The sequence below is a fragment of the Chrysemys picta genome, chromosome 7 (assembly GCF_011386835.1).
Source record: "Chrysemys picta bellii isolate R12L10 chromosome 7, ASM1138683v2, whole genome shotgun sequence".
NCBI classification, from domain to species: Eukaryota; Metazoa; Chordata; order Testudines; family Emydidae; genus Chrysemys; species Chrysemys picta.
The window spans coordinates 47,619,748-47,632,458 of NC_088797.1; the positions used below are offsets into that span (position 1 = coordinate 47,619,748).

General features: G+C 58.4%; 1 protein-coding gene across 3 annotated transcripts in view; it reads right to left on the minus strand.

The window, feature by feature from the left end:
* Positions 1-297: 297 nt before the first annotated feature.
* Positions 298-12,711, minus strand: part of LOC101932103 (semaphorin-3D-like) — a 44,000-nt gene continuing 31,586 nt past the window's right edge. For 2 of the 3 annotated variants that reach the window (XM_042861770.2, XM_005285279.5), the window contains 13 exons: positions 12,201-12,303; positions 10,600-10,728; positions 8,765-8,910; positions 8,172-8,286; positions 7,776-7,845; positions 6,993-7,137; positions 6,651-6,873; positions 5,168-5,256; positions 3,844-3,885; positions 3,262-3,419; positions 2,618-2,682; positions 1,462-1,595; positions 298-1,189 (listed from right to left, as the gene is read on the minus strand). In XM_042861770.2, coding sequence (XP_042717704.2) covers positions 761-1,189; positions 1,462-1,595; positions 2,618-2,682; positions 3,262-3,419; positions 3,844-3,885; positions 5,168-5,256; positions 6,651-6,873; positions 6,993-7,137; positions 7,776-7,845; positions 8,172-8,286; positions 8,765-8,910; positions 10,600-10,728; positions 12,201-12,303 — 1,848 coding nt within the window. In that variant the 3' untranslated portion in view covers positions 298-760. The remainder of the gene's footprint in view (positions 1,190-1,461; positions 1,596-2,617; positions 2,683-3,261; positions 3,420-3,843; positions 3,886-5,167; positions 5,257-6,650; positions 6,874-6,992; positions 7,138-7,775; positions 7,846-8,171; positions 8,287-8,764; positions 8,911-10,599; positions 10,729-12,200; positions 12,304-12,711) is intronic. The other variant, XM_024108777.3, reaches the window with a different exon arrangement.

Consider the following 12,711-nt stretch of genomic DNA (forward strand, 5'->3'; position numbering starts at 1 on the left):
CTGGTAAAGGGGAAAATATAACTAGTTAAACATTGCAGTGAGGGAGGTAATTATGGTTGTTCCCATTTTGCCCCGCACCGAACACTGAGTCCGTAGCACTTCTGGGACCGAACTCCAAACTCCTCCCTCCTCAAGCCTGTGCCCTATCCACTAGCTCATGTGGATCATCCTCCCTAACTGACTTGCAATGCTTACCTGAAGGGGCTGGGGGCTCTGTACTCCACCAGGGCCGAGGGAGAAGTGTATTACTGAGGCTGGGTATCAATTCCCCATAACGAGGGAGGCTGGTAAGAAGCATGGGTTTCCATTCTATTTAATTTCCAGTATTTATCATTAATAAAAAGAGGCGTAATAAGAAAATGACAGAAGAAAAATGCAGAGAATAAATATTTCACGGTATGTAAATAGTTTAAAGTCCTCGCGTCACTTCAGTCTGTGTCAGCCGGTCTAGTAACCAGACTGTTTGCTCCAGGCCGTGGCTGCGAAGTCCCTGTTCTAGCACCTCCTGGACTTAGCAGCCCCATTGGTCTGGGGGTGTCTGAGTGCATCTGCACTGTCCGCTGGCCCTCCCCAGGCTCCAGGAGATGGCAAAGGGCAGTGTCATGGCTGAGGTAGTACATGGCGAGTCCTTGGGCCTCTCAGCAGGCAGAGTTTGGCAGCGGCTGAGCTGGCACCTGTGTCCAGGGCTGTGCATTCAGAAGATGTGGCTGGCTAATGGAGACTGGTTCAATGACGCCCCCCAGGGGGCACTGTGCAGAGATCAGACTAGTCTCAGCCCAGCTCTGGCTGGCTTCAGGGGGTCGGGATGCCTCCGCACTCGGCCTTTCTTGCTCTCCAAGGAATGCTGCTGCCACTTCGGGTTCCAGGCCTTTTGCCGCTGCCTCTCCTGGTGCCGGAGCGCATTGCAGTACTCGTCTAGGCTGGTGCCCGGTGCCCCCAGGGTCCGCGGGTAGCCCTTGTACTGGAGCTGCACGGGCATGGCGCTCAGGTGGCTGCCTCCCTCCTCGGCACCCTTGCTCTGTTTGGCCCCCATGGCCTTGTGGCCAATGACACGAAGGCTGTAGTGCATGAGGGGGCGGGAGAAGGAACGCTCCACTCCCTGACACTGATAGACCCCAGCATCCTCTCTTGCCAGCTGGCGGATCAGGAGTCCTTGCTCCAGGATAGAGAAGCGGTCACCGGTCCTCACCTGGGGCAGATACAGGGAGGGGACAAAAGCAGAGCGCCCTGAGATGCTACCCATGGGCTGTTGCCATGGCACCAGGGCTGCAGCTTGTGACATGCTCTGCTCGTCAATCGGGGATGGTGGCGTTGACTGTGCCGGCTGAGCTGCTTGTGCAATGGGCCAGGCTCCAGCCTGGGCAGTGTCCCCCCGTCCTACCCCCTCTGAGGGACTGGGGAGGAGCGTGGGAGTCTGGTCATACCACTCCCCATGATTTAGCTTTTCCCTTCCCCAAGTACCTCATCCAGGGCTGCCTCCCTGCTGCGCTGCACGAGCCACCGAATGGCCGTCTGGGGAGAGCGCGCCAGGCACTCGAGGAAAGTAGTGTTGTTCTCCACCCCAAATACCAGTTTCTCCTCAGTTGCAGTGACCCCTGCAAGGGGGAGAGCAGATCATGTGCATGTGGGGGGAGCAGAGTCCTGCTGCATCAAGTCTCTCCACACCCTGAACCAGCACCCCCCCCTTCCCCAGCCTCTCTAAACCAGCCCCACAACTTTTGCTGCTCTAATCCCCTGGAGCAGCCCTGCCCCATCTGCTCCAGTAGCCCCGCACACTGGGTGAAAGAGTTCCACATTCCGGCTGGGCCATCTCTAGCTAGAGCGCCATATGTGTGCAAAGTACTCTAGCCAGTGGGGCAGGAGGGCAGAATTGTAATTGGCAATGATACAACCACCTTTTGCTGCATGAAAAGGGGCCTGGGTGTGTGTGAAGTGAGTTGCTGTACCTTGTCTTTGCACACATGCAGCTGGCAGTGCCCAGAGCACAGGCGGAGGGCATGCTGTTTGCAGAGCAGCGTAAATCCCGGCTTTCCCAGCCTGGCACGCTAACAGAGTGTCGGGCTGATGGCGCACCGGGGAGTGACTGGAAGGGGGACAGCATTTATGGAAATGGAGCTGGCCATCCCAAGGTACTCTGCTCTGCTCACTGTTTGCTGGTTAATTACCCAGCCCCATGTCAATGGCCACCTGGCACTAGATCTGCTCACACCCTGTGCCCTGGAACTGAGCTGGGTTCAGTTTTGCAAGCAACACTTCCTGGAGGAAGCGTGTTGTCTGAGCCTGGGGGTGGTGCTGCTGTGTGTCTGCTGGGGATAGCTGCTCCTGTATGTTGCTGCCAGCATTGGGGAGGTGGGGGGGCCCTTCCTGGGGCTATCAGCACCCCAGTGCTCAGCCCACTGCATGGTGCAGTGGTACAGCATGCAAATGCACCATGATGTGGCTTTGGTGCAATGTCTCCATCACGGGATGGGATTGCCCTGCCCATGGCCAGTCCTACTAGAGGCACCCGAGGCATGCTCGAGTTTCACCTGCTCCCTCCTCCATGGCTGAAGAGAACAGCCCATGCTAGGCAGCATGCAGCCGCTGGGAGAGGGGTGCCGCAGTGCCTGATTCTCACCCGCTGTGGTGTCCTGGCACTGACTGACCGGGTCGGCCTTCAGCGCATCCTGGCAGCGTGCTCGCCTGTGGGGAGGGGAACGAGACAACGCACTCAGTGAGCCAGGCGCCTGCTGCAGGGCATGCATCAAATGGAGATTTATTGATGGGTCTGTGGGGGGCTCAGGCTGGAATAGCAGGAGGCTGCAGGGCTGGATGGAGGGGCACTGGCAGGGCTGTGGGGGGCTCAGGGCTGGAATAGCAGGAGGGTGCAGGGCTGGATGGAGGGGCACTGGCAGGGCTGTGGGGGGCTCAGGGCTGGAATAGCAGGAGGGTGCAGGGCTGGATGGAGGGGCACTGGCAGGGCTGTGGGGGCTCAGGCTGGAATAGCAGGAGGTTGCAGGGCTGGATGGATGGGCACTGGCAGGTGGGTGTCTGGAAGGCCCCAGACAAGAACAGACAGGGGCTGCTGCGGTTCTGTATTGTTGACTTGGGTTGATTGGGAGAAGCCAGTGCAATGTCTGGTCCAGTGGGTAGTGTCCATGGCCCCTGGGGAGAGGCTCCGGACTGCAGGGTGTGTAACCAGCCCTGAATTCCCTCTTCCCACCTCCATGCAAACAGCCAGGAACGGTGGACACTGTGTGAAGGAAGCAGGGCTGGGCTCACCTCTTCTCAGTCAGCCGGTAGGGGCTGCAGCCCTTGCCGTCCCAGGTGCAGTAGGGGTCTCTGGCCAGGCAGCAGTCCGTGCAGTCTTTGCCGTAGAGCTCGCAGCGGTACAGGGAGAGCTGGACCAGCCCATGGGTGCTGCTCACAAACAGCTCCTGCTGCTCATGGAACCAGAATGGCTGTCAGCACCCCCGGTTCCCGTTCCATGGAAGAGTGGCATGCAGGAGCCTGGGTGCAGGGCTGGACCCACACCTCAGCTCCTAGCTAGTAAAGGAACCAGCTATTCTAGCTCTTCAGAGACTAGTGCAGGGAGTGGGCACCTGACTCAAATTGGGGCATTTGACACATGTGGACTTGGGCAATGCCACTCCTGGCACCATGCAATGGGGGGCCTGACCCAGCTGGAACTGGGCTGCACCACACCTGGCCCCTGGTGCCCTGGAGTGGGGGATCCTGTCCCACGTGAATATCTGCATTAGCATGTGGCTCCTGGCTGGAGAGCCTGGGAGTCGCATCCTTGTCTTGCAGGGTGTGACTGGGCCCTGTACAGGACTTTGTGAATGGTCATTAATGAGGCCTTACCCGCTTTGGTGAGAACTGCATGTCCAGGATAGGAGACAGCACCTAGAGGAGAAAGGACCGCACTGGAGCTTGGGTAGATCTTTGCCCAACTTCCCAGCTGCGTTCAGCCGTGGCAGCCCCAGCTGGTCCACTGCTGGATCTCCCACACTCGCCCTGCTTTGCCAGTGCACCTCCAGCCTGACGTACCCTAGCCTCTGCTATTCTAGGATTGGCCCTGTGCTTGAATGGGTTAAATTCCAGCAGGAAATGGATGAGAGGTCAGGATCTAGCGCCAGGCTCTGAAACAGGCTCTGTGTGACCTTGGGCAACTCACTGAAGCTACTCTGTGCCTCAGTTTCCTGTCTGTGCAATGGGGGTAACAGCACTGCCCCTGCCTCTGACTGAGGGTGAGGCCCTCTGAGACTATAGCAGTGAGGCTCTGAGCCTCCAGGTGGAGGAGCTGGGCTGCAGCCTGCAGGACGTGGTCACCCCACACCCTGGGCTGGCTGTGGCATGCCATTGCATGAGCTCAGGGGCGGCGAGTTGTATGGGCCCGTAGTGTCCGGGCTCCAGCAAATTCAGAGCCCACACCCACCACCCAAAACCCCTCCTGCACCCCACCCCATCCCATCCCAGAGCCCGCACCCAGCACCCAAACTCCCTCCCAGAGCCTGCACTCATCCTGTACCCAAATTCTCTCCCACAGCCTGCACCCCAAACCCCCTCCTGCACCTCAACCCCCTGCCCCAGCCCAGAGCCTGCACCCAGCACCCAAACTCCCTCCTGGAGCCTGCACCCCTCCTGCACCCAAACTCTCTCCAAGAGCCTGCCCCCCAACCTACTGCCCCAACCCAGAGCCTGCACTCAGCACCCAAACTCCATTCCAGAGCCCACACCTCGCCTGCACTCCAGCCCTCCTCCCCCCCACCCACACTCGAACTCCCTCCCGGAGCCATAGGCAGGTGTGTGTGGGGGAACGGGGGGGGACAGGACTTGGTTCTGGGCACCACCAAAAATTATACAAACCTACCACCCCTGCATAAGCTCTGTCCATGGCTGCTGCAGCTGAGGGCTGGGACAGGAAAGAGCACGGGCCTGGCTGGCCCTGAGGGAGGAGCAGCTCTAGGCCACAGCAGCCAGGCTGGGAGAGGCTGCAGGCCCCGCCTGACACTCCCACAGAGCAGACCCCAGCGGGAGAGGAAGCTGCACTGCTGCAGCCACTTTCAATGGCCACTCACAAGCATCCCATGTCCTGCAGCTGAGGCCTCTAGCAGAATCAGTTCCCCCAGGAGCCAGCCTAGCCCCTCCGGGGAATCAGAGAACCCAAAGGGGGTGGGATAGGTACCTTAGAAACACTGATTTCCTCCAGGCTGATCTCCTCGCTGTCCTGGCCTCTCCCGCCGGTGAGCCCCACCTTCAGCACTTTGCCTTCATCTGGGGAAGCAACAGGGAGCCATCACAATCGCACTAGACCCAGCGAGAGCCTCCTCGGGAAGTGCTTGGGGGGGAGGCGCTGTGGCTATCAGTTATGGAGGGCAGCTGCTACAGAGCTTCTTACCTTACCTCCCCGCTGGAGATCATTACTACCGGTAGCTCAGGGAAGGATAATTATTCAGTGTCCTCCCTAGGCAGGGGGGACTTGTTCCAAGCCAGCACTTGTACTTTGTCTTCTCCTCTGGGATTCAGCAGGGGGAGAGATCAGACTTGACTTCTGAGCAAGCCAAAGCTGATCTGCTGAGACCAGCCCTGGGTTCTGCTAGCTGCCTGCCCTTTCATCCCTCCTCCTCATTGTCCCGTCTCCTCAGAACCATCAGTCCCAGGAGACCGAGTCCGAGACCTGCTAAGTGTAGCAAGGGGGACAGAATCCAGACTGCACCAAGGACTGGCCTTTACCCGGTTCTCTTCTTGGCAAGAGGCTGAATCGTGACTATGTGCAGCTTGCTGGCAGATCCCACTCCTGGGGGCAGCTGACGGTGCATGGAGCAAATGCCTGCAGTATTTGCTAGCCCTGAACATCTGCAAAGTGAAAACTTTCCCTTAGCCCCCTAGGGAGCTCAAGGTCAGGCCCCAGTGAGGATGGAGGGGGCAGTGAGTGATGCCCTCTAGTGGCTGCTCTAGATATGATAGTTGCTCTGGGGTGGTCCTTGTGCTTTTGAAGCTGAAGGGTCCGGCTTTTGGTTACCTGTGTGATTGACCTGCTACCTGCTCCCGCTGGCTGCAGTGTACGGCTAGCTCTCTGGGGCAGGGACAGTCATGTTCATCTGTACAGCCCCTGGCACCACAGGACAGGGAGCCGTAGTCCCCAGGGCAGGAGCGGTGCCAGGGTTTTTGCCGCCCTAGGCGGCAGCGCTCCTCCTCAGAGCATTCAGCGGCGGGCATCCTTCCGCTCTGTGTCTTCGGGGTGCTTCGGTGGCGGGTCCCAGAGCGAGTGAAGGACCCGCTGCTGAAGCGCCCCGAAGACACAGAGCGGAAGGACCCCCGCCGCTGAATTGCTGCTGAGGATGGCAAAATGCCACCCCCCAAATCCTGCCGCCCTAGGCGACCACCTAGGGTTGCCTAGTGGAAGCGCCGGCCCTGCCCCAGGGCATGGCTAAGGTATGCTGGCTGCTCGCTCCGAGAGTCCCACAGACCGGCGCAGCAAGAGGACAGGACCTTGCTAGGGTGGGACTGAGGTGCTAATACAGCTCAGTGGGGCAGGCTGTTGTATGGGCAGAGTGGGGGGCTTTTGCTGGTGCCAGGAGGGGGGGAAACGCTCTCACCAGTGGCAGTCCAGCAGGAGGGGGCAAAGGTACATGCGGAGCTGGTGGTAAAGATCCCAGAGCCTCTACCTGTTCCAAGGAAGAGAACATCGTAGTGCCCAGACTCTGTCTCCACTCGGTCCACCAGCAGCTGCCGGAGCCGATAGGGCACATTGACCCTCACCAGGATGGGCTTCCGGCCAAGGGGGTACACGGGGCCCCACATCAGCTGGTGGTTGCGCATGAAGCTTATCAGGTCATCAGGGAAGTCCTTGGTGGAGTGGAGAAGAGGGTCGTACGTTTCGCTGGGGCACTGGGGGAAGAGACGGAAAGAGAAGTGGGAGTTTAAAGCACAGAGTGACCCAACCCCTTCTCCTTCAGTAACTGGCCTCTCAGTCCCGTCCCTCACCCCTCCCTGTGTCCCACACTCACCGTCCCTGGGCGGGGATAGGGGATCCGGCCCTTGTACTCCACCCAGCGGTAGTCAGCTCCTTCCTTGTGTGCAAAGGGCCCGCTGAAAGCAGCTCGCACGGCAGCCATGGAGTAGACACACACGGCAGAGCCGCTGAAGATCCCACTGCCGGAGAGGAGACAGACCGGCCTGAGCATCGGACTCTGACGTGGCCACCATGGGAGCCAGCGCGAAAGGCCTGGTCTGTGTACAACGCTGCTGTGGTTTAACTAACTCAGGGCTCAGACCGGGCAGTCCCTTTCTGTGGCTTCAGTGGGGCCCATTGCCTGAGCTTCCCTCCGTTCCCTGCCAGCTTCCGCCAGCAGCGCTCTGAAGCCACTGAGAGAGCATCCACCAGCACTAATTGGTACAGCTGGTGCTGAGCCACCCAGCCTAGGGCTAGAGAGCTGCTGCTTGCATGGGAGAGGCTAGCGTCCATTTACCACTGACCCAAGAGTCCCCACCCTGCGACCCTTGGAAGATCAGCATTAGCTAATGGGTGCAGGTGGGGAGGGCTTGGCACAGTCCCAGGGGAGCGGGATTGCCTAGGAGGCTCTGCAATGGGATATGTTTTTGCCATGGGCTTCATGCATCCTCCCACAGGGACCTTGTGTCCCTCTTCTCTCCTGCCCCGCCCTGGCACTTGACTAGTAACAGCCTCCATGCTGTCCAGCCACCAGTCTCACCGCCATTTGTGTGAGAGCCTCCTCCCCTGCTGTTCCCTCTGCTCTGCTCTTCCCCTCAACCCACCCGCTCACACTGACCTGGAGACCGTGAAGAGGCCAAAGACGAGAGGGCTCTGTGGGTCCCGGGTGCGGAGGAGGAAGACGTCCTCTGCAATGACAGCGGGTGAGAAGTCCTGAGCACACACCCTCAGGGACCCAGCTCTGGGCCCAGGGAGCGGGGTGAGGGGCTTTTATCGGGTGACTTTTGCCCCCTCCCCTCTCCCACTGCAGTGACTGTGCCCCACTTGCTCTGGCGAAGGAGCGGGCAGCAGCCGGCACCCTTCAGTCGGCAGCCAGGGCTGCTGTGGTGATGCAAGGTGCTCAGAGTCCCTGCTATGGCTCAGTGGGTCACCTCCGGGACGAGCCCAGCCCAGGCGACCCAGCTGTGGGCCCTGAAGAATGGCAGCCCTAGGAGGGCCCGCGTGCCCCACTCACCGAGCTGGTCAAAGTGCGTCTCGCTGGCCTGGGGGCCTGGGATGGAGCAGACCAGCCGGGCCTTGAGGAACGTGCTCCAGCGATTGATCAGGCCGCGTTTCCCGCCGACGTCATTCTGCCAGCCACAAACCCACCGCTCAGAGGATGCTTGCAATGCCCCCCCTGCTCCCTCCAGTGTTAACCCTCCATGCCCCCTCCCTGCCCCAGGCCACCGCCCCCTCCAGGATTGTTAACCTCGACATGCCCACAGCTCAGGGAGGGCAGGATGGGCGATTACCCCACTCTCTCCAGCCCAGCGTCTCAGCTTCACAAAGCAAGGCAGGGGACAGGACTTGCCCAATCAGTGGCAGAGCGAGCAACAAAACCCAGGTCTCCTTACTCCTAATCCCTTCTCTAACAGCTCCATCACACTGCCTCCCATCTCTCTCCCCAAAGGCCAGCACTGAGCCCAAGTGGCCCTGCCATGACAGAGGGAAAGGAGAGAGAAACAAGCCCTTGTTTCTCAGTAGGACAGAGCCATATCATAGTGTCAGCCCCTTCCCCGACCAGTTGGTGGCTCTCCGCAGCCATGCCCTGACCCTGGGGTAGCTGACCTTGCACACACGTGCCACCCGGGCATGGATGCGCCGCCTCTCCCACTGGCCGGCTTCCAGGGCCGTCTCTCGGAGGAAGACGTACACCTTGTCGTCGTGGGCATTGTGGGTGTCGGGAATCAAGTAGGCACCAATGAATACAGGTTCTGCGAGAAGGGAAAGTCGGGCAGCCAATGGCACCGTGCCGGCAGGTTGACCGATACCCTTTGGCCATGTCCCCTTTTCCTCTGACAGACTTGGCTCTGTTCCGGCTTTAAATGATACCTGCAGCCAGGGGCTGCAGTCAGGATTGGGACCCAGGAATAGTTGCTGTCCCACGGAGCTCACACTTTGCCCGTGTCGTGAAATGAGGCTCTGATTCCGTGCTTTCAAATACAGAGCCTCCATTACGATCATGGAGCCATGACCGGTGAACTCTACCCCTTGGTTCCTGCATCATCTCCATCGCTTCCGCGAAGTGAGTTTTGAGTCCAAACTTCATCAAGGCACAGGGCTGTTGGGCTCTGCAAGTGAATCATGGCGTGACAAGCCAGCTTCAAAGTTTGGTCTCAACGGCACCTGGCTCTGAAATTCCCTGCTGGGCTTTGGAGCTGGGGTTCTGATCCAGACCCATCTAAGCTTTACTAAAGAGAAAGGAGATGCTGGAATCGAGGAGCACCCCAGCAAACAAAGAGGGGAGTGGGAATACCGTTAGCTTCCCGCCGCATTCAGTTTTGCTGCCTTGTGATAAGATCCTTACAAATGTGGAGTCATTGCTTACTCTGAGCGGAGTGCCCTGGATTGCAGCAAGACGCCATGCAGAGCAAGGGTATTGCTCAAACCAAGCAATGCTGGTAGGATCTCACCAGTGGGACTGGCATTCAGCACTGCCCACTCAGACCATCTCAGTTTTCTACCTGACAAGATCATTGTGGCCCGAGGTTTGATGCAAAGTGCTCTGTGGGTTTTTGATAGTCTCGCAAAACTTCCCCTGAACAATTCAGGTGTGATGGCTGAAAAAACGGGACTCTAGCGCCAACAGTCTGAGCTGCTTCCACTTGAGCTAACGCTCCCTAGCTGGGCCTGCAGCTGATTTGCCCCCTCCATGGACAGGGCATAGAGGGGCCCTGTCACACACCCGCAGAGCAATGGGTTACACAAGCCGATCTCACCCGGGGCTGGGTTTCAGCAGCACCTTCCATCTTCGGGGGCTGGAGATCTGAAGAACATCAGAGTGAATCTAGGCACTAAAGGAAGCTTGTGCCCTGCAGTGAGTCTGGCGCTTTGCCCCAAAGGCAGCTAGAGCTCCTGGGCCTAGGCATGGAGTTGTCCGGTTCTACCCAGGTCTTTCCTCTGTCATTGGGGGAGGGATAGCTCAGTGGTTTGAGCATTGGCCTGCTAAACCCAGGGTTGTGAGTTCAATCCTTGAGGGGGCCATTTAGGGATTTGGGGCAAAAATCTGTCTGGGGATTGGTCCTGCTTTGAGCAGGGGGTTGGACTAGATGACCTCCTGAGGTCCCTTCCAACCCTGATATTCTATGATTTGGGGGCATCTCCTGTCCCTTCTCCCTGCAGCTCCTGAGGGCTGAGCCTGGTGGGGGCACGGGAGGGGACAGCAGCAGAAGGGGTAGTTTGAAGTGTTCAAACAGAGGCCTGTGCCCTAGTGACACTAGGGGGTCTGGGCCTTTTAAAGGAGCAGGGAGAGAAAATCAAGCCCCTGCTCCCCAGCAGCAGCACAGGAAACGTGGCGCCTGCATCTCTTCCTGCTGCTCACCCTCTTCCCCAGCAGTGCTAAGTCGGTTACATTGCCGGGTAGGACTGCCCCCCCAAGGCTATATCCCAGCCCCCCATTGTACCGTTTAGCCAGTGATCTTGGTTCTGTTCTGTCCGGATGTAGTTCTGGGCAGCCTTGTGAACTCGGGTCCGGAAGAAGGCGGCGCTGCTGCCCATGAAGTCGCTGGAGGTGCCCGAATACAGCTCCCCGTCTGAGCTCAGAGAGCCAAGCATGTGTTAGCAGAGCCGGCGGGTGCTTTGACTTACACTAGTGTAGACCAGGTCTACACTAACCCCCTAATTCGAACTAAGGTACGCAACTTCAGCTACGTGAATAGCGTAGCTGAAGTTCGAAGTACCTTAGTTCGAACTTACCTCAGTCCACACTCGGCAGGCAGGCTCCCCCGTCGACTCCGCGGTACTCCTCTCGCCGAGCTGGAGTACCGCAGTCAACGGCGAGCACTTCCGGGTTCGACTTATCGCGTCCAGACAAGACGCGATAAGTCGAACCCAGAAGTTCGATCGCTCGCCGCCGAACTACCGGGTAAGTGTAGACCTACTCTTAGCCAGCCAGCTCCTCCCTGTCCCACCCCTGGGGAAGGAGGCACAGACAGGGTTAGGGGGCACTGTGCCATGGGTCAGCCTTGCCCGAGGAGCAATGAGCTGACCGTGACAAGGGAATGGCAGATTTTCTTGTGAAGCCTTGAATACAAACTAGAATCACAGCCCCCATTCTGTATAACTAGCTCCAGGCAGAGTGTGCGTACCCTGCTCAGGTGTGGGTCTCAGAGGTGGCCAAGTTTGCCACCTTTCCCTGCGAACACTTTGCGAATTGAAGGCAGGCTGTGCCAGGCAGTTGCTGGGAGGGAGATTGAGGAGCTCTGAGGGTATAACTACACTGCGGCTGAAGGTGTAATTCCCAACGTGGGGAGATGTACATGTGCCAGCTCTGAGTGTGCTAGTGTGGGTGGCCATGGCGCCAGGGGCAGCATCTTGGGCTGACTGGCAGAGTACAGTCCCACCCGAAACCCCAGGTAAATACTCTACTCCACACAATGAGGGTTAGAAATTCTCCGGCATTAAAACAAGAACAAACACCTAACAAGAACCAACAGCTTAGCAATAACTAAATACAGGGCAGATGAAACCAATTCCCTTCATCACTCGGCAAGAAATGCCAATTTCCTTACCTACCACCCTGGGCCAGGAGAGGGTCTTATTACAATCTCCTTCTGCACAATCTAGTGCCTGTATCACCCTCCCGAAGCGAGATTGGCAGCCTTCAACTGCTGTCGGACAGATGGGCCTTCCTCTCTTAGATCCAGCTAGTCACAAGCTTGGGCAGCTCTGTAGTTCCAGCCCCAGATCAGCCGTGCAGGGTAAGAAGCCCAGGCCAAAGCTCGGCTGTGATGATGCTGTGCAGCCAGTCACTCCTTGCCTAGTCCCTGTCAGAGCTAACCTCCTACCTTGGCCTTTCACACCTGCCTGGGCGTCCGGCTGAGCTCCCCCGTGAAAGGGAACTTGCAGGTTCCACTCTGGCAGAAACCACAGCTGAATGAGGGACGTGGGTTAGGAATCATTGGCAGGGGATGGAGCTGATTGTCTAACTCTACTTCATTTCTAATGCGCCCATCACCACAGTATCTAGGTCCCTCTTCCTACCCCTCCCCTCCATTCCTCTTACCTATGAGTAGCCCAGTGAAAGGTTCATGGGGGCTGAATGGACACTTGCCTCTCCCAGATTCCACGGAGTTGGCCACCAGCTGTATAGGGGAGCCCCCCGGCTCCTGCAAGGGTTAAAAGGGAGATTTTTGGCCCAGGGAGAGACTGGGAATGAACTGATCTGAGTGACTTTGGGGCAGCCCCGCCAGACTTCAAAGTCCACATTGTGTCAGACACACATGCCCATATGTCGGGGTCCAAGCCGCGCTGGGGCCTGCTCTGCCGGCCACTGCCAAGTTAGCAGCACTTAGTATGTATCGGATGGATGTGCTCATAGTGCTGGAGGCAGAAGCAGACACAGTCCCTGGTCCCTAAGAGCTCACAATACAGGGAAGGTCTTGGAGGTGCGACCAGGCAGGGACGCTGCTGGGCACCAACCCAAGCTGGCCAGGTTCAGCTCGTCTGGTGAGAGACTAAGGACCGGGCCTGGGTCGCTCAGTTGCTGTTTTCCTGGGAGCAGCTGATCTCTGGAG